The sequence below is a fragment of the Hypomesus nipponensis genome, chromosome 9 (assembly GCF_054491055.1).
Source record: "Hypomesus nipponensis isolate SF chromosome 9, ASM5449105v1, whole genome shotgun sequence".
NCBI classification, from domain to species: domain Eukaryota; kingdom Metazoa; phylum Chordata; class Actinopteri; order Osmeriformes; family Osmeridae; genus Hypomesus; species Hypomesus nipponensis.
The window spans coordinates 6387501-6408124 of record NC_140369.1 but is presented as its reverse complement, the minus strand read 5'-3'; the positions used below and the strand labels follow the sequence as shown (position 1 = coordinate 6408124).

At 48.2% G+C, this 20624-nt stretch overlaps 1 protein-coding gene across 3 annotated transcripts in view; it reads right to left on the bottom strand.

The window, feature by feature from the left end:
• Nucleotides 1-75: 75 nt before the first annotated feature.
• The window catches only part of ptprga (protein tyrosine phosphatase receptor type Ga), a 158502-nt gene continuing 137953 nt past the window's right edge, over nucleotides 76-20624 (bottom strand). For 2 of the 3 annotated variants that reach the window (XM_084705265.1, XM_084705266.1), the window contains 17 exons: nucleotides 19377-19515; nucleotides 16056-16147; nucleotides 13104-13195; nucleotides 10194-10290; nucleotides 9853-9935; nucleotides 9462-9596; nucleotides 9173-9307; nucleotides 8798-8970; nucleotides 7783-7918; nucleotides 7098-7244; nucleotides 5967-6060; nucleotides 5579-5655; nucleotides 5026-5154; nucleotides 4448-4594; nucleotides 4100-4242; nucleotides 2760-2895; nucleotides 76-2589 (listed from right to left, as the gene is read on the bottom strand). In XM_084705265.1, the coding sequence (XP_084561391.1) occupies nucleotides 2440-2589; nucleotides 2760-2895; nucleotides 4100-4242; nucleotides 4448-4594; nucleotides 5026-5154; nucleotides 5579-5655; nucleotides 5967-6060; nucleotides 7098-7244; nucleotides 7783-7918; nucleotides 8798-8970; nucleotides 9173-9307; nucleotides 9462-9596; nucleotides 9853-9935; nucleotides 10194-10290; nucleotides 13104-13195; nucleotides 16056-16147; nucleotides 19377-19515 (2105 nt within the window). In that variant the 3' untranslated portion in view covers nucleotides 76-2439. Of the gene's footprint in view, nucleotides 2590-2759; nucleotides 2896-4099; nucleotides 4243-4447; nucleotides 4595-5025; nucleotides 5155-5578; nucleotides 5656-5966; nucleotides 6061-7097; nucleotides 7245-7782; nucleotides 7919-8797; nucleotides 8971-9172; nucleotides 9308-9461; nucleotides 9597-9852; nucleotides 9936-10193; nucleotides 10291-13103; nucleotides 13196-16055; nucleotides 16148-17381; nucleotides 17421-19376; nucleotides 19516-20624 lie in introns of all 3 variants that reach the window. The other variant, XM_084705264.1, reaches the window with a different exon arrangement.

The following is a 20624-nucleotide window of genomic DNA, read 5'->3' as shown; positions in this document are numbered from 1 at the left end:
AGCTAACACTACACATTCTATTTTGAAAAATATACTAGCGTGGTATTGATATTGGTGACTCAGCTTTCAACAAAGTACATCAAAACTCATATTTTATTTATGTATAGCAATACAATGTACATATTAAATAACACTATAGAATGCTTTGATATAGCTTTTGACAAAACAAAACAAAACGTTTTCCTTTTTTTCTTATTTCAGGTTACAAAAAGGAAGCAACAGCCACCTGTCCAAAATGGGTAAATGGATGAAATTATTCAGTGACTTACTGAGAGCTATTCTATTGCACACTTGACAACAGAATCATATCTCAAAAAGGGGAAAAAAAGGAAAGTAAGAAAATAACAATAATATCACAATCACTGCCTGAAAGATAATTGAAGGGGTGTATGGAAATGTGATGAGAGCCACAAGCTCAATGCACACAGACTTGGTTTCACCACTAAAGCAATGCAATTACATAAATGAAATTAGAGGGAAAAAAAGTAGCTTCATATGAAAATATAAAATTCTATGATTATATACCATAGATACAAAGTTTCCAGGTAATGGCTGATCAAGGGAGCAAATCATATGTACAATTGTATTTGTGTGTATATAAATCAAAATGTTGAGTGAGGTTAGTAAATGGGATCACTCAGAAATATGAAGGCTGAGTTCAATACATCAACATGAAGCAGCTGAAGAAAACACATTTTTTACCCCAAATGTTGGAGAGTTTTAACATAGTATGTGCCCCTCAAAAGGACATGGCTGGAATTTTTTTAATGATGTTGGTGCAATCTACCTACTTCCGGAAACCTTGACATTTAAAATACTTCTTTGTGTCTTTCACCTCAACAGAAAACTGGATACCATACAATCGCATAAACACTTCCAAATTGACATGCCAGCTGACAAGAGCAGTGGTGATGCAAAGTTAGTCAAAGTTGCCCCCAGAAAGAAAAGAAAACCCCCAGCTGGCACCAACTCTCTCCTATTTATCTTTACAGAAGTTAGTTCAAGTCTTTGGTAAACATTACAAATCATATCCCCACTGCTTAGTTGTCATAACTGAACTTTAACAATATGTTCTAATAGCCATGGCATTGTGCTGTCTAAAGAATTCGCATTTTCTTTCAAATGCAAATCCCGGGTGGTCTCCATTTCATTCGGTTTGAGTCAGGATGTATCGGTACTTATAAAAATGATAATGTCCTGAAATTGTAATAGTGTGGAGAGGGAACAACTAAAGTCTGGCAAATGATAATAAATGTACAGCGCTCTAGGACCCCAAAACCACAGTAAGTCTGTCCTTGCTTAGGCCACAAAATTCCAATCTAACTTCCTTTAGAGCAAAACCTTACAAAAGTCATACAATCATATCACATACAGTACACACAGCCACACACGCACACATGCGCGCACACACATTTCAGCAACAGTGAGGAATATAAAATATATACACAAGGCCTTGTGACACGTGAGCACACCAATTCTAGAATGTCCGAGTGAACTTAAAGACTGTGACAGATGTAGACAGATGGGCACCCCCTTCTTAGTTGTGTATTCATGTCTTTGTGTGGTTTTGAATGATTAGCAGCAGAGAACAAATGAGAGGTACAAAGCAACAACAGATACGGGCATGACAGTCTGCGGGTCACCTGACAGGGTCACCTGACAGGGTCACCTGTTGAATAAAGTTTTGTGTGGAAATCAACTGGCCTCAGGCAGGTCATGACAAAGGACATCTACAAAATCACAAAGTTATAATGATAAGGATATATTCATATATGTATACATATACTTTCATATATTAAAAAGCATAATATAAATCATACAAAGAAATAAAAAGTTCACAGTAGCAGTAATGATACCACCTTCAATATTCATATATGAGTTGAAATTGCTAATAAGACTTGTAATGATAAATGGTGTGATATTAAAGAAAGAGAAGGAAGAAATTAAATGCCCCTACAAATGAGTTTTCAGCAAATTAGTGGTAGTCATGTGTATGCAGTAACGGTGGCCTGTAGGGGGCAAACAGAACCATGTTTGTTTTCAGAAAAGCAGTTGGATACAAGGACTTTGCTATGTTATGGAATGTTCAAATCAGAGTTTGAGTGTAGGAGAAGGATGTTGATCAGCTTGGTATAGGCAGTAACACTGACATTATATAGTGCAAACAAGGAAAGACAGAATTGTTTTTCATTGTCGTGAACTCAAAAATCCAGGTGCAAACGTTCAGTAGGATAACATTAAGACATAAAATGGCGAAAAAATAAATATCAAAAACTTTTTATCAGTGTAAAAAAGTAATCAGGTTATTCATTTAACCAAGAGTCTGGCAAAAAAGGCCTCAAAAAGTCTTGTTTTATATAGTCCTTGACGTTTTACAAAGGTAAGTGCCTCACTCTCAGCTTGCCATCCTGGGCTCTTGGGGCCCGCCAGGAGGCTCCTTCACACCAGAGACTCCATGCTCTCGCCTGGATCCGACTCATCTGACATGGCAGCCATGGTGCCGTTTATGTCCACGGACATGAGGCTAGCACCATTCTCCTTGGTGCCGACGAGACTGAGCATAGCTTTATAAAGGTACTGGTACTGATCCTGTGGAAGGACGGATGGGGGAGAGAGAGAGAGAGAGAGAGAGAAAGAAAGAAGAAAAAAAATCACGTTTCACCAGAGATATTCACACATTTCACCAGAGATATTCACACATTTCACCAGAGATATTCAAACGTTTCACCACCAACAGCCTTGAAATATCCCAAACTCACCAGGTCAGTGAAGACACCAGGCCTCATGAGGTTGATCATCTTGGCCACCTGATAGACGTCTACGGCCCCCTCGCTCTCCAGCTGCTGGGACAGGGTGGTGAGGGCGCACAGAGTCCCCGCCGACACGGCCCCGAACCTGCACAAGCACACAGTGGGGTCATTACATGTAGTCATTTAGCAGACGCTCTTATCCAGAGGGACTTACAGTAAGTACAGGGACATTCCCCCCGAGGCAAGTAGGGTGAAGTGCCTTGCCCATGGACACAACGTCATTTTGCACAGCCTGGGAATCGTACCGGCAACCTTCTGATTCATAGCCGGATTCAGTCCGCTCAGTCATCTGACCCCCCATCGGACCATCTGACACCTACACTAAACACCCCCCCTGACACACCCCGAGACAGGAGAGAATACACACTCTCCGGGACTCGCTCTAACAGAGCATAGGGAGAACTTGTGATCAATATACGCCGTTTCGGGTTTCAATAGCAATGTTTGTATATATAAAGTTCAGTGGCCATGCCCCATCTCCTTGGCTGTCCCATTGGTCACCAAGGTTGTCTATAAATCCACAATGCTCGGCTTCCCTTGACAGCGGGTCAACACAGGAGTGTAGGACCCTGGGAGAAACTGAATGTCACAATGAAGACTAAAGACAGATTAGCAAGTGAATTCAGCCAGGGATGACAGGAGAGGTTCTGCTCCTTTTAGCATGCGGATGTTCACAATGAACAGATTTCCACTGCTATTAGCAGCAATGTCAAGTGCCATAGACATGCACTGCCTAACAACCACGTCTCGCTGGCTAATGAATATGCTCACAATTACAACAACCGTCTAACTGAGACCTCTATAGGGGGGGGGGTTTCCATTGCAGTGTTCAGTTAACTGAATTGCTCAATTAGTCTTAACAGGGATGAGAGACAAGCAATCTTCATTATGCTAATACTTAAACCAGACTGAAGCTGTGTGGTTGGTGGTTGTGTATTGTTTCATGTTGCTGAAGTCTGTCACAACTAAAAGACATTCATTAATCTTAATTGGACCATATTTCCAGTATCTTAGGTTGTTGCAAGTTTGACTATAAAAATATTGAGCATGTTATCCTCTTAGCTGTGTGTGTGTATGTATGTATGTATATGTGTGTGAGTAAAAGAGATAGCTTAACTTAAGAAGCTTAACTTAAGATAGCTTTAATAGACAATTGTCTATTTTGTCACATCTCTTTATTACAATCTACAATTCATTTCACGATTGAAGCCTAAGCGATGATATATCAGGGGAGAACACCCACTGGGCTACAAGTATCCAGGTGGAGTGAGACAGTAGGTGTCACTTACTCGTCGTGCACTATGGTAGGTCCATCTCTGGTGAGGGCTTCCTCTTTGATGACGTTGATGAGCTCAAAGGTGCTGCTCATGGGAGCATTGGGGTTGGGCCACTTGGGACACTGGAAATGACGAACCTCCAACACGTAGTCATCCTGAGAGGGAGGGAGAGAGAGGGGAAAAAAATGAATCAAATGCATATTTTGAAGTACATAACGACATCAAATCGCATAGGCACAGTGCATCCTTGGCTCCTGTAAGCATGCACTTACTGGTATTCCAAACCCTTCACACCAACCTGCGTGGCCCCCAGGGTTAAGTCAGTTTACCTGTGTGGCCTCCAGGATTAAGTCAGTTTACCTGTGTGGCCTCCAGAATGAAGTCGTGGATGATGATCTGCTCCTCGTTGGAGAGACACAGTCGGTCTTTACTGATGAGGGTTACGGTGAAGGCCTCACAGTTCATGGCCTCCTCTCGACTAGGCCAGTACACAAACTCATCCTCCGCCTAGAGATGGAGCGATGTAAATCAGATGAGAGGAGGTAGATGAGAGGATAGAGGAGGCAAGACGATGCGTCATCTAGTCTATTTTCGAAGCGGCGTCACACAGTTTACACGAAGCAAAGCACCGACGCTCACAACAACATCAAACTGTGAAAGGGACTGGGGTATCACTGGGAATTTGTAGTCGCTATGGGAAATCACAGATGGACTAAAAAAAACCTGAAAGTGATGAGAGAGGAGGAGATGGTGACTGCCACAGCTGCCTGTCTCTCGCCCAAATAGTGCTTTCTATTTAAGTCTTGGGCCAAGGATAGGAAACTTTAAACTTAGTGTTACAGCAGGCCTGTGAAGGATCATAATAAATGTGTGCCTGTGGGTGTGCGAATGTAAGTGTGCATGTGAGTATACTGTGTGTGTGTGTGTGTGTTACCCACCAGTCCCTGGTTGTCAGGTAGCATGATAATGATCTGGGCGTTGTGGTCCCAGATCATCCTCCAGAAGTCCTTGGTCGTGTGAGGCAAAGGATGCTGGGTAATGATGAATTCGTTGCTCCTGTAGTAGCCCTGTGATGTTGCAATAGAGTCCATAGATTCAAGCAAGGGCCATGTTATGGTTACAGAGGAAAATAAGTGAGGTTTCAATCCAACGTCCCTCTCAACATGCTTGTCTGGATTATTCCAAGTTAAGGATAATATATGGATTCTCAAACAAGTGCCAAGCCCTTCAGCGTTCTTACAGTAGACTGAAGAGCGTGCAATGGTTTGTTTAGAATAGATGAATACAATTCATTAAAATGATATTAAAACCTAATGCAATAACCACAAAAATACTGAATAATCAAAACATTCAGCAGATACAGAAAGCTCTGGACCATACTGTAACACAACATTGTTATTGCGGCTATCGTTGGGTAAACTGGTGCGCCGGGCAGAGTGAGGCCCTGGGACACCAGAGAATGACTGACAGCGGAACAGAGTGGCGGCTCACCATTATGTAAGAAGCATTGATGTAATCGGTGCCTTTCATGCCAGGCAAAGGAGCCAGCCCAACCCTCGCTCTCTCCGCTGTCGAGAGGAACACAGAGAAGACGGGAGATGGGTGTCGAGTCAGAGGGAGAACCAATCACAGTTGAGGAGCACGTTAGCATAGGCTGACAAAGACGCATAAAATGACATTTTGGAACTCAACCAGGTGGCCTGAGAATGTTACTGTTGGAGAATGATCCTAAACATGGGCAGTGGATGAATGACTAAGGTGGACCATGGTCAACAAGAGATTGGCCACTGTCTAGACGTGTGTGCGCGTTGGTGCTTCTATGTGGCTGGCTGGTGTTATGACAAAGTGATGTACGCGAGCCGTCAAAACGAGCACTTACAAGGCACCACAGACGAGTTGCGGTTCTTCTCCTTGTTGCAGTCCTTCTGGGCGCTGAAACACTCCACAAACCTGGTGTTGCACTGGGTCACCAACTGTGTACGGGGACAGATGGATGTTACAAAGACATGACAACTCATCTATTGCTCTCGTCAGCTAAGAAAACCATCCCAAATTCGTCAAGATACTGTGCGTGTGCGGACCATTGGAATACAATCCACAAGATATTTGACCACACCCTTCAGTACAAACACTAAAACAGGCCTGATATTTTCTGGGACTAAAAGAGAATTTCAAAGACTAGGAAGAAAAAGTATAGCAAAATTAACATAATTCAAAAAAGTGTTAAATGTATGAAGATTACACCTTACACACAAAATGATTAAGTTTATATATAAAAAATAAAGAGGTTCCAATCAATCTACTATTGTAACTCATAAATGGCACTACGGAGAAACAAAAGAAATACTCTTCCACCAAAAATTATTAACTTTAAATCCCGTCTTGGAGTCTAATTGCATTAAAATCACAATGGCAGCCATTGTTTTGCAGGAGCAGACTCAATCTACCTCAACTTTGGGCCTAATGACGCAGTCAGCGTAATAGAATAATAAGAGACACACAATCCCTCCCTGTTGTCGAACCTCGACGACAACCCAGACCCCCCGCCGTGATTGGAGGACACGTCGCTGTGGCAACAGGCAAAAGTGAGTGGCATGGTTAAAGACAGCCCTGGGAAGAGAAGTACTCTTCTACTAAATTAATTTCTATTCTAATTACACTTCTCTTCCTCTGCTGGGCCCCAAGGAGATGAATGGAGACTTTGTGGAAGAGACGGACTTCTAGGAGGAGATGAGTTAGAAAGAGATATAACCCTGAGGTCTCGTCTGGCAGAAAAACAAGGAGACAAGGAACAGGGGAGGAGGAGAGGAGGAGAAGAGGAGAGAGATGGCAGATGGGAGAGAGAGAAGCGGAATGCTGGAGGAGAACAGAGGAAAAGAGAGGGAAAAGCAGGGGGTGGGGTGGAGCTACAGATCCAGATCCAGGTCTCGAGCGAAGATGGATGGAGGCTGTGCTGTGAGTGCGCGAACTGGAGAGCAACAGTCTTCCAGCGTGAGAGAGCCGCCCTGACCTTGAACTGCTTCTCTAGACGTGTCCGGCCTCCGAGGCCTGGCGTGAGGATGCTGTTGACGTAGCTGTGGAGCTGGCCGCACGCCACCTCCGTCTCCCTGCCCATGGTGGCCTCCATCAAGGCATCGTGGATGAAGATGTACTGCTCCTGCAAGCCAACCAACACGGAGGTCAGACATACAGCTCCGGTCCAAGACACAGCAGTGACACACCGATAGAAACACACACACACACACAGACAAAACAATGTCTATGAACCTGGTTCATATAGGAAATACGTGCCATTTTATGGACAATATTTATTTAAAAAAAACTTTACCTGGTGCATATTGAAAATATGTGCCATTTTAAAAGAAGGGAATGATGTACAATGGAGATTTTGGTGAAGGCCCACACCGGTGGTGTGACGAATGAAGCCTTTACTTTATTTACAAAGAGGGAGGGATTTAACAGGTTCAAACACAGCTGCAGTAGCCAGATAAGGCATTTGGAAGCAAGCATACACTCTACACAGAGGGGAGCAGCTCTGAAGAAATTCTTTGTTTGACTTCAATCACAGTACCTTCAAATGACAATGTGAACGCTGGAGTCTGAAGAGGAAATATTATTTGACGTTTCTCTTAGATGACGGGAGACATTTCCTCAAAAACAAATTCTCTCACCGCCACACCCAGATCACGACCCACCTCAGTCTGCACCAGGTAGTTCCGCTGCGTCCGGATGTGTTTGAGGAACCCCAAGACGTTAACTGTGCTCTTGTCTTGTATCTGCTGCAACATGCTGTCTATGACAATGTACGTCCCTGTACGACCAACGCCCGCACTGCAGAAAGAACACACACACACACACACACACACACACACATGCCAAAGCCCCAATTAATACACTGAAACCACAAACTGGTGACACGGCGATCCTTGAAGACCAGAATAGAGACACCTTCTCGAACACGATCTAATGTCTACAGAAAAGGTCACAGGAGTTAAGTCTCTTTACAAAAGCAGCTTGTGACCCCTAGCTTCGACTGCCCTGCCGTCTCCCCTCTCCTCATTTCAAGGCTCCCTGCATGTGGGCTCAGGTAATGAGAGGAGAGGAAGTGGAGAGGCTTATTAAGGAAAACGTGTGGAGGTCCAGCAGAGCAGAGGCAGGTCCACAGCACCGACCATGATAGCGAGGGGATCGACCCAGGTCATGAGTACTGTAATGAGGGATGCTGGAAGAAATGTGCGGATGAGGAGAAGGTTGTTGTGAGACTGTGTGTGCGCGCGCGCGCGCGTGTGTGTGTGTTCTAAGGATTCTGGTCTGAGATGCCATAATGAGCTAAATGTGTGTGTGAGAGAGAGAGGAGCGGTGTGTGTGTGGTCAGGAGTCTCATTACTGGGTGGGTGGTGTGTGTGGCAGGCTGGCAGTGCAGTATAATTGAGTGTGGAGACACAGCGGGCCCGCCCTGTGAAAGGTCGTTATCTAACAGTGCGGGACACATGACATTAGAGACCATTACTCTCATTATCCAGGGAGGAACTTTCACTGGACAATTACAGCCCATTTCCCAGCCTGCACTGCTGTAAAAGTGCCTACCGTAGAGTGCACTTTACAGCACAGCCTTGCTGATAATACAAGAACACGTTCAATATGGCTTGTCAAATACGACAGTGGTGGCCTGACTGAACATGCACCAGGGGAGCTTAGAGGCGTGGCTACCTGCAGTGGACCAGCATGGGCCCCATGTCGGGGGTCTGGGCGGCGGACGACCTGCGCACGAAGGTGAGGACGGGCAGGGTGTACTCAGGGACCCCCATGTCAGGCCACTGGGTGTAGTGGTACTGGACCACCGTCCGTTCACTCTGACGGCCCTTAGCGTGCCCCTTCTGCCCCTGCAGGAGGGGGAGGAGGAGAGGAAGTGGGGGAGAAGGGGGTGTTTACACGTAGTTGAGAAGTGGGTTGATGGAAGAGGTAACATTTGTTGGAGGAAAAGTAGGTGAGAACTGGCAAATATGTGATTATAGGTTACGGGTTGTATCCTAACGTGCAGTGTACACTTAGACAACTTGAACACTTCTGGAGTAAAAAAGTCACCTTTTTTACTTTCGTGTTGCGCACGGTGAATCGTCGTTGCGTGTAACAGGCGTGCACTTTGGTGGTCTTGAGCGTCACCACAATGTTTCCATACTCCTCGCTGTTTTCTGTGGGCCAGTACTGGTCACATTTCCTCTGCGGGGGCACAAACAGACAAGGGCACACACGCTCAGCACCTGGGGAACCCAGGAGAACTAGATCTGACGGATCTCCATCTCTTTCAATCTATCTGCAAGTGTGAGAGGGTGTGTGTGTGTGTGTGTGTGTGTAGTGGGGAGGAGGAACCCACCCTGCCTTTCTCCACCAGGTTGGTGATCATGACGATGATGCCTGTGTTCTGCTCCCACACCATCCTCCAGAAGTCCTCAAACGTGGACTTGAGTGGTCCCTGGGCCGCGATGTAGGCCTTGGGCTTGTTGTAGCCCTGGTGAGCACAGAGACGTGAGCCCAGATCAAACCACTTCCTCTCCATACGGCCACCCAAAAACACACACACATAAACACTGACACACATACCTACACACAAACTCACACACACCCATGTAAACACACACACACACAAACACTGACACACATACACAGACCGACACACAAACCCACATGCACCCATGTAAACACCCACACACACACGTAAACACTGACAGATGGGCTGAAGTAGTTTGCCACGCTTCAAAACTCACATCCACGTAATTGGCGTTGATGTAGTCACTGTGCTTGGAGTCCTTCCCAGCAAGAGGCCGCAGCTTAACACGACTGTGGTCATCTGGGAAAAAGACAGGGAGACATTCAGGGTGTGTGTGTGCGTGCGTGCACCTGTGCAGGTGTCGGAGCATGCGTTTGTCAGCGAGCGTGTGCGCGTATGAGTGAGCGTGTGTGTGTGTCACATCAGAAGCCGGCGAGCGGTGTGCGGTGACAGCGGAGCTGTGTCAGGCAGGACCCGAGTGACATGAGGCGCCAGCTCGGCACTGTGACAGGCTGTCAGCGTTGGGCGCGTGAGGTGCCACCGCACAGGAGCACTCACAGGCCATGATGTTGATGTATCTGTTCTTGTGCTTGTTGTCGGGGTGATTGGAATGCTCCGACGTGATCTTCATGTCCGCCGTGCATCGCTGCACTTCCTGTTGAGGAGACACACAGCCGGAGAAGAACACGGAGGAAATGTCACTCGTGACTGCATTCGGGAAATACACAAGCGCGTTGGTCACGTTTCGGAACGCCCGGTGCGTGTGAAAGTGGCTGTGTTTGTGTGTAAGCGAGTGCGTGCCAGCGTGTGTGTGTGTGTGTGTGAGAGAGCGGCTACGTCCGTGTGTTTGTGTGTGTCTATGAAAGACCAAGTGCGTACATCGTGTGTGTGTGTACGGTCTCATGCCATGCCATGCTCTTCTCCTGGCCCAGAGGGCAGGATGAAGAGAGGACATGCCTACACTGCCAGCTGCCTGAGGTACATCCTGTTTGCATCCTCCAGCCCACAGAACAGCTGTGCTGCCCACTCTCTCTCTCTGCCCCTCTCTCTCTGCCCCTCTCTCTCCCCCTCTCTCTCCCCCTCTCTCTCCCCCTCTCTCTCCCCCTCTCTCTCCCCCTCTCTCTCCCCCTCTCTCTCCCCCTCTCCCTCTCGAGCCAGACCTCTCGTTTCAAGTGGGAATGTCACGCTCTCCTCCATGGCACTGTCACATCCCCAATCACGCTAGTCTCCCTGGGCTCGGCGTCACTCACTTAACTCGTATTAGTCACACCAACTCTCTGAAGCTTCATCGACTCTGAAGGCAAACACAGCAGAACACGGTCCATACTCTTGAGTACAACAGCACTTTGTGAAAGTACATCCGTGTTTACTGAACGTAGCTCAGTGTATAGATTATTATAAAGCGTCTTCACGTAAATAATGTAATAACAAGCTTGCTTTTGCACGCTGCTACAAACCGGAGCAAATGTTGCCAGCATCTCATTATAACAAACCACAGCAACTGTTGGTTTATATAGCAGCGTGAGAGGGAAGTGATACAGCTCCCAATTTGGCATTAACCCCCCAGTCATTTCCTATAAAGATTTACAGGTTGACAGGCTCATGAGACCAACTGAAATACTGACTTATTCTGGGCACACTGGGGCCACTGGGGGCCCTTCTGCGGGTGGATATTGGCAGGCTGTGTGTGGAGGTTGGGAGGGTGTGTGGAGGTTGGGAGGGTGTGTGGAGGTTGAGAGGGTGTGTGGAGGTTGGGAGGGTGTGTGTGGAGGTTGGGAGGGTGTGTGGAGGTTGGGAGGGTGTGTGGAGGTTGGGAGGGTGTGTGGAGGTTGGGAGAGTGTGTGTGGAGGTTGGGAGGGTGTGTGCAGGTTGGGAGGGTGAGGAAAGGGCCTGGGAGGTGCTGTTGTTGCCAGAGCGGTATTCTGTCCAGCATTATGTCTCAGAAACCCCTATGTGACACCCCGGTTGGACAGAATAGGTGTGGTGGTTGAAAAGCCTCCATAACCACGTTACCCTGGCTAACCTGCCGAACCAGTCTGAGAGAGGCTCCCTGAATGTGTTCCCTGCCTACTCCCTTACAGCAGTTTTCATATACCACAACCAAGAACAATGTTTTATTTACTGTGCTCTGAATGAGTGCACATTGCCCTCCATAGTGTGCCAGGTTCAATCAATCATTACCTATAAAAAATAGACAGAACTTGAGAATTTCTCTCAGTCCCTCCATCTGTATGCGCTGGCTGTTCTTAGCGGTCTTCGCCCTTCACATACCCTGCCTGTTCACAACACCAAGCAACCGTCCCAGCCAAACCCCTCACCCAGCCTCCCTCCCTCCCTCTCTCCTCTGCTCTGCTCTCTTTATGCACCCTACCCACGCTGGTGTGTGGCCAGGCTGGACAAAGCCCTAGTGGAGGCTCCAGGGGATCTCCAGCCAAGAGGGACTGCGCTCCACTGCCTTCCCCCACCCTGCTGTCCCCATTCTGGGCAGGCATAAAGAGCAGGGTGGGGGGGGGGGGGGCATGCAAGGCCTTTCCATGGGGAGAGGAGAGGGGCCCCCTAAATCCACTTCCCAATGTCCATCAAGCTAGCCTTTGAACAATAAAGCGGGGTTAGAGTGTGTGTGTGTGTGTTCTGCTCCATCTTTATGAGGGAACTCATTAATAGGACACAGCAGATAACAGTACCCCCAGTAGCTGCCCCCCCCCCCACACACACACACACACACACACCTCTTTCAGTGGGGCAAGGGTTACTAGGCAATTCGGAGACGTTTTCCAAGGGAAGGAACAATTGTTGTGACAAGATCTGGTGCAGGAGAGAGGGGGCAGGCAGCTCCAGAGAGACAACAGCACATTCGACACGGTGGGTCTGCAGCATACAGACCCAATTCCTCCCGTAAACTCGCTCATTAGGTTTCTCCCCTCGACCTGTCCCTCTGAGGACTGAGGCTCAGTTGAAACGGTGAAACATCAAACCCACTGCTCCGCCTCAGGGCTTTCAGTCAGGCTCACAGAGATATCTGGAGATCAATAGCAACGCCTTCAGCTGCTTGTTTTACATATCCACAGGTACTGAGCTATGGACAGGTGGGGCTAATATTTATAAATATTAAACAGAATGTGTGGGCGCGGTGTGCATGTGGGTAAGTGTGTGCGTGGGTGGAAATGTTTGAGAAAAGTGTGTCGTGTAAGTGTGACAGTGTCTACTCTGTGTTGCCAGGAGCAGTCTAAACTAGTCTAAATCAGCAAAAAGGCCTTTCCCACAACATCTGCTCTAGGCCATTAGCTGAACTATAGAAACCCTAAATGGACCACGTGTCTGTATGGGACACGCAAACACACACACACACACACACTCTCACACCCATCATCCATCACACCTTTCACTCTAATCCACAGTTGCCCCGTTATAAACACTTGGGTGGTGTGACATCATAGAGCAGAGTGGTGAGTCAGAACATTCTCTTACCTCAAAGTCCCCCGAGAAGCCGTGTTGGTTGTTAGAATACAGCTCTGAGATGTGCTTGATGAACTGTTTGACTGGGATGGCTTCCATGTCGTCTGTTAAGGAAAACACAGCAGCCACAGACAGACAGACAGACCATCAGTCAGACACATTCTGGAAGAATACAAGGGAACTGTTAAATGAACACTTCTCTCATCTTTTTTTTTTATTCAATCAAACACTCTTTCTTCAAAGAGCAATGGATACAGATGAACACAACGCCGACAGAGAGAATAGGGAGATTTCTATTCAAATCAAAAAGGCTTAGGGATCTGAACGTCTGGCCCCCAAGACTCGTACGATCTTTAACATTTATCCCAGACAAAGATGGGTCTTATTCATGTGCTTCAGCTGATGTTCCCTATATCACAGGTGGTCTGGGTTCACAGCTTTCATCGCCACCACAGGCTGTGAACCATTCAAACTCAATCTGCTCATGCTCATCCATTTTCTCAACCAAAAAAGAGGTAAAAATAGCAGGGGAGATTTTATTATCAGCTTTCTCAGGATAATGGTGTCTGTGGTAATGGAGAAATATGAATCGGGTCTTTGTGAATGTTCTGTCCCAACAGTGCCTGTGGGAGTCCTGCTAAACGCTCACTTAGTGAGATGGTTAAATGGTCCCTCTGAAGACTGAGAAGTATATATACATGTACAGGCACCACTAATACACACACACACACACAAACACACACACACACACACACATCTAAAGCCAACAAAAGAGACCTGGAAACAACAAAAAAACTTTTGTCTCGGATACTTTACTTGTGAAACTTGATATGAAATGTTAATTTAATCTTAGACTAAAAAAACGGTCAAATAACTTTACCTCCCTCTGTGCTTTCCCCATAAAAAATTAACACTCAAACATACTGAGATATGCATATTTATGCAAATACCACAAATCCTCTCCTTAACTGTAAACGCCGTTTACAGAGGATAAAAAGAAGGTTACAGATATCAAAAGCAGTCTCATGTAAAATGGAGCAGGACGAAACGAGGAAAAAACGCCGTCTCGAGACAAGATAATAGGACCTTTCCAGACGGCCACTGTAAGCGGTGTGTGTGAAGCTCTAATGTGTCCCCAGAGGGAGGCCGCAAAGAGGCTTAGGTTAGGGAGGTGGGGGTGTTAAGTGTGCCTGGCAGTCGAGACAGTTAGCAGCGCTAACAGCAGGTCAGTCATTATGATCCTATAAGACTACGGTGGTTCTCTCGTCACGGTGGGTCCTCTTCCACACTGCTCTCTGCTCCCTGCTCCCTGGCCACAACACGGAGTCTGCTGCACCGGCATCCCAGCCCACCCTTCCTACCCTGCCTCCCCTCTGTCACACTGTCACGGTCTGACGACGCTCTCTGCAGCGACCCATGCTGTCTCTTCACAGCGCCACGCAAGTTTGAGTGGGAGTAAACACAAACACACTTCCAAAGTTCATCTCAGCTTTCAAGGCTGCTTTTAAACAACACATGGAATATTATTTTTTTTTGAGAGAGAAACTAACTGGGCAGCGTGTGAAAGACACGGGCGATTGCCAGCCCTGTATGAGTCAGTCCCAGTGACGGTGAGGTCTGATAGGACAGTTCTGTCAATGATGCATTTCCTGTGATTGAGTCAGACACAGACAGGCTAACCCAGCCTTAACGGCCCTCTTTTCGTCCATCATTTCACTGGACATAAGTATGAATGTTTACCTCACACCTTAGTGCTCGTTAACTTTCTCTACGTGTCAAAATGAAACTCCAAACTATTCTCTATCACAATGACTGAAAGAGCTAAACACTCATTTCTTGCACACTCTCTGATGCCATGTTTCTGCGAGTTATTTTCCCAAACTTTGGAACTGGTATTCAAGCCAGCAAAAAAAAAAAGAATTTTCTAGAAGGAAGACAAACTGTCTTTGCCTCTGAGCTGTGCCATGACTGCCTGGCACCAGCTTATAAAGGGTTAGGGGTAGGGTTTGCCAGCTTATATAGGTAGGCATATTAGCCACAGCTCAATGTGCTGTGGACATTGTCCATTGTGATAGGCAGTCCAAACTGTTTTGAAAGCTCAAGGCAGGATCTTGGAACTAAAGGACTATGTTGGGCATGCAAGACAGGATCAATCTTCATGCCTCTCATGAGTGTGTGTGTGTGTGTGTGTGTGTGAGTGCGTGTGTGTGTTTGTGCGTGTGTATGTGTGAGTGTGTGTCTGTTTTTTTTGTGTTGTATGTCAATGCCAGGAAAAACAAAACCAGCTGAGGTCTAGCACATCTATCGGAAACACTGATTTCACACTCACCAACACACACACACACACACACACACACACACAAACACGCGAGCGTGTGCACACACACACCTCACCTGCAGCTACTGGCATCCTGACATCAGAAGAAATGCCTTCATTGCACTGTACAGTACATCTGCACAGTATTAATATCACATACCGAACACAACATCTGTTTGCTGTCAAGACCCAACACATTCCCCTTCAAATCTTCACATAAAAACCTTTCAAGTAAAAGCCGAGGTATTTCTTCTTCCTTCTCAGGACGTGTCTATGTACTGCAATCAAAATCTATTATCTGTCATCACCTTTCAATAAATCAATCCACGTGTCAATGTCAGCTCCAAGAGTCAGAAGGATGACAGATGATGACAATCTCTGCGGTGTGCCATATGGGTGGCTGTACAGAGAGTTTCACCCTCATGTGACATGTGTCTGCTGCTCTGTGAGTGTGTGTAGGGAGTGGTGTGTGTAAACACTGTGCATTATTAATGCTTATAGGACTTCTCTGCAACCAGAGAAGGGCAAGCCAGAGGGCCCCTCCCTCGTGACCCCTGACCTCTGTGTAAGAATAATCCTGAACGGTGACCACCTACCCAGCACAGACCGCACGTCGTTCATGAAAGCTACTGACTGGTGTCGTTTACCTGGAATAGGGATGACTGGAATGCTCTCATTGGGCACCACTCTGGGCGAATTACTGTCCTCCACGTAGAAATGAGCTGTCTGGAAACACCTCCTGAGAGAGAGAGAGAGAGACAGAGAGGGAGGGAGAGACAGAGAGAGAGAGAGACAGAGAGAGAGGGAGAGAGAGACAGAGAGAGAGAGAGACAGACAGAGAGAGAGAGATATAGAGAGAGAGTTAGAGAGTGAGAGAGAGAGACAGAGAGAGACAGACAGAGAGAGAGGGAGAGAGAGAGAGAGACAGACAGAGAGAGAGAGATATAGAGAGAGAGTGAGAGAGTGAGAGAGAGAGACAGACAGAGAGAGACAGACAGAGAGAGGGAGAGAGAGAGTGAGACAGGCAGAGAGAGACACACAGAGACAGAGACAGAGAGAGGGAGAGAGAGAGACAGGGAAGGGAGTGAGACAATATGCAGCCAAACATCAGATGAGTGAACCATGTTGGTGTTTTGTGACAGCAGATGCTACAGGTGACAATCCCTGTTAAGTACACACAGATGCCAGGGAGAGGCGTTACAGGATCAAGGCGGACTCTGAACTCCTTCAGAGACGCAGGATAGGAAACAGACACACAGACTCGCAAAAAGACTCACTTACTCACTGCTCAGTCCGGGGCAGACTAAAGACTTCACATAAACATGTGACACTTAGAATCCTCCATTTTGAACGATTCAGCGTTTAAAGTAGAGCATTTGTCTAATCCACAAGACTAGGCACACATAGCAGGCATATCTCAAAGGACGTGTGTTTGAAAAGACCGAAACGGCAAGACTAAGCAAAAAAACCTCAGGAGTTCAACACAGTCGAAGACATGCATTGCTACATGCCTGCTTGGTCATGTTTCACTGGTCTTTGTTGTCAGAGATTTTAGCAGCAGTGCGCTACAGCGATTAAAGAGGCAGCGTGAGGCACCTTGTGCTCCTCAGAGACTCCGGACAAACACACTCAACATGGATCTAGGTCCACACAGAGAAAACCGACGCTTAGACTGGAAGGGGGGGGGGGGGGGGCAGTGAAGTTAAACAAATCAATCAGAGGAGTGAACTGTCTCTCATTCACAACCAGAAGCTATGTCCGTTTGGAGAACAGAGGTGGGTTATAGTGATATGTGTATGTTGTTTGTATGTGTATGAATGTTCCCCTTACCTCTACATGCTGATTATGAGCTTGTTCAATGAGTACGTGAACTTGTAAGCCAGGTAAGTAGGTAGTTACTGAACTTGTAGTTTGTTTGTGTACCTGTGTGTATGGTAGCCAATGCACATGGCTAATGCGTGTTCTACTCCTACCTGTATTTGATGCAGAGCAGAGAGCAGATGCTGTTCATCCTAGAGAAGGGGAGAGAGGAGCGAAAGAGTAGAGAAGAGTAAGAACAGCCCTGACCGGCAGCTTCAGCATGCTGCTACTGAACCAGACAGATCAACGAGGGGAGGAGGGGAGGAGGGGAGGAGGGGAGGAGAGGAGGGAGGAGACAGAAGATCCTGCCCTCTCTTTCCCTATAAGGTAGCTGAGGGAGGGCTTGTTGCCCTTGGTAACAGGCTTGACTGAACCGATATCTGACCATTCACAGGCCATGGGTAAGCTCAATGTCCACTTTCTGCCAATGAGGTGACAGCGGGGGAGGGGGTAGACTGTTACATGGGGGTCAAGCCCTGGTTTTTGCTCCACAATAGGATTAGAATTACCTAACAACGCCCCCCCCCCCCCACTCCCCCCATTTTAACCATAACACCTGCTACTGCCCCGAAGACCACACTACCTGACAGACTGTATGTGTATATGGTTTGTGTGTGGGGGAAGGTGTGTGTGTGTGTGTGTGTATGAATGTGTGCACTCATGCGTGCGTCTCAATAGATCCTCTACAGTGACAGGTTCCCTGCGGGTATGGGGCAGTGTGTTCAGGGGCTGTCACCATCGAACAACATCTCTGTCACACACACACACACACACACACACACGCACACGCACACTAACTCCAATCAGGTTATCCAGGCAGGACATGTTAAGCTAAGCCTAGGGGCTAACCCAACCCAAACAGCCAGCTTAATCTTCCTCAGCCTGCTGCTGTAATCCCAGTCTCTGCTACTGTCGAGGCTAGACCCTGACTAATCAGAGTCCCTGTCAGATACGACCTCTACTGTCAGGACTATATTCCTCTGATGATGAAAACTCAGGCTGGTTAAACGGATCCCAGATGGAGGGAAAAGGTTTCATGTTCCATGTGCTCCTTTCAGGCCCCCTAATGGTCACACATGTTACTGCGCTCTCGCTCCACCGCAAGTGGAGAGGCTCGGGTGTGGTTGTGGGGTTTAGCTCTGAGGGACAGGCTTCGGATCAGCCAGCAGCCCCGGACATGCTAACACCGACCATTAGGGATTGATCTCTCCGCTGACCCGGGGTCAGTGTCCTGGGGTGACTCCATCCTCCTGGGTCAACGACCGACAAGGGGTTAATCACCTCTTCGTGGCGGGTGACCTTCGCTGGAGCCGCAGGGGGTGGGCGTGCCGAGGGAGCAGGGAGGTTATGGCTCTCTGTGGGGGCCGGCTCTTTGAACTGAGGCTGCTGGCATTAGCGTCTGTTTAATGGCTCTGGATGGGGACTGTATTCCCAGTGTTGTCATGGGAGTAATGAGGCTTGTGAGGTGGAATGTTCCATTTGTTGCTTTTTTATATCGGCGAAAGACTGTGGACGATAAATGCGTGAGGGCCAAGAGAAACGCACGTGTTGATTTGTCAGTTTAGGTCATTGACGAGTACGCGCGCACGTGTGTGTGTGTGTGAGACAGACAGAGATAGAAAGAACGAGATATAGGGATAGAGAGAGAGAGAGAGAGAGAGAGGCAGTATGGTGGTGTGTCTGCATGCCTTCATGTACCAGCACAGCTATTTCCTCCTCCTGGCCAGCCTCCCCCCATCCCCCCCGGCCCCCCATCCCCCCGGCCCCCCATCCCCCTGGCCCCCCATCCCCCTGGCCCCCCATCCCCCCCGGCCCCCCATCCCCCCCGGCCCCCCATCTGAAGTTGCTCTTCTCTGGTGTGGAGCCGTGAAGGGGAGCAGATGGCCCAGTGTGACCCTGGGGTGTTAGCCCACCGTGGGGCAGGGCAGAGGACGAGCACAGGCCACTGGTGCTGGGGAGGGCCAACACACACACACACACACACACAGGGAGTCCCTACAGGGAACGTCCGTGCGGGAAAACAAGGCTCATGCCTGAAGAGGAGCCAGGAGAGGAGCCAGGAGAGGAGCCAGGAGAGGAGCCAGCTAAGTGCAGCGGTGAGTACTCACCTCCAGTAGACCAGCACAGCCAGCAGCAGGACGAGGCAGAGGAGGGTGAGGGCAGACACCACCACCAGGGGGACCAGCCACTCCACACGGCCCATCCCAGCGGCACCCTGCCGGGTCATGTTGTACACCATGGTCCTCTCTGGAGAAACGGGCACAGACAAGGCACAGCATAAATGGCACACGCAGCGCATCCCATTTAATGAGCACCTCATTTTCACAATTAAATGTTAGTAATCACTTTTGTAATTGAATGGGTATTGAGTGGCGCTCACCACCCGGGGGAACACTAATAGCAGTAGTCGAACACTTCTTGCTAAATTGGTTTTCCAAAATTAGCCAGTGACCTACAGCGTCACATTTATAGATAGCACAACACAGCTAAACGTTGTTCTTCTCTCAGCAAAACACATCAACCCCCAAATAACAACGACGAGTAACAGATTACCCAGGCGCTCCAAAAACACACAGTATATCTGTCTTCCTCCCAGATACACGCACAGAAAACTCAACCTGTTCTGTAAACACAGCCCATAGCTACCAACCACAGCCCTGCACTCTGCAGCCAACCATCTGGGCTCCAGCCTGCCTGCCTTCCAGCTTGACGCAGCTAAACAGACAGCAGCGCTCCACGCTGTGTGAACACAGCCAGCGGTTCTGCCTACCTTGGCCTGCTAGTCCAATGCTGTTCTGGGCCCCCATGTTTCCAGTCTGCTAGCGCCGGGCTACGGGCTAACCCTGGGATGCAGAGAGAGAGGCCTCCTGCTCTGCAGCACAGTCTGCACTCTCCTCTAGCTCAGGCTTCCTCTACCACCATGCACACACACACACACACACACACGCAGGCACACACACACCATGCAGGCAGGCTGGCGCGGTGCAGCTCTCCCCTGCTCTCCCCTGCTCTCTCCTGGTCTCTCCTGCTCTCTCCTGCTCTCCCCTGCTCTCTCCTGCTCTCTCCTGCTCTCTCCTGCTCTCCCCTGCTCTCTCCTGCTCTCTCCTGCTCTCCCCTGCTCTCTCCTGCTCTCTCCCGCTCTCTCCCGTCTGCCTCACGCTAAGACGAGTCCCTGCAAAAACAACGGGGCCGGGAAGTCGCGTGTGTGTGTGTGTGTTGGGGGGGGGGGGGCACTCGGAGACATACACACACACACGACCGCTAACGAATGTGCACATAGGTATACGTACACATGCACACAGGGTCTGCATGAGTGTGGTGGCAGGGAGCTAAAAATGGAGCAGAGGGTTTTCTCC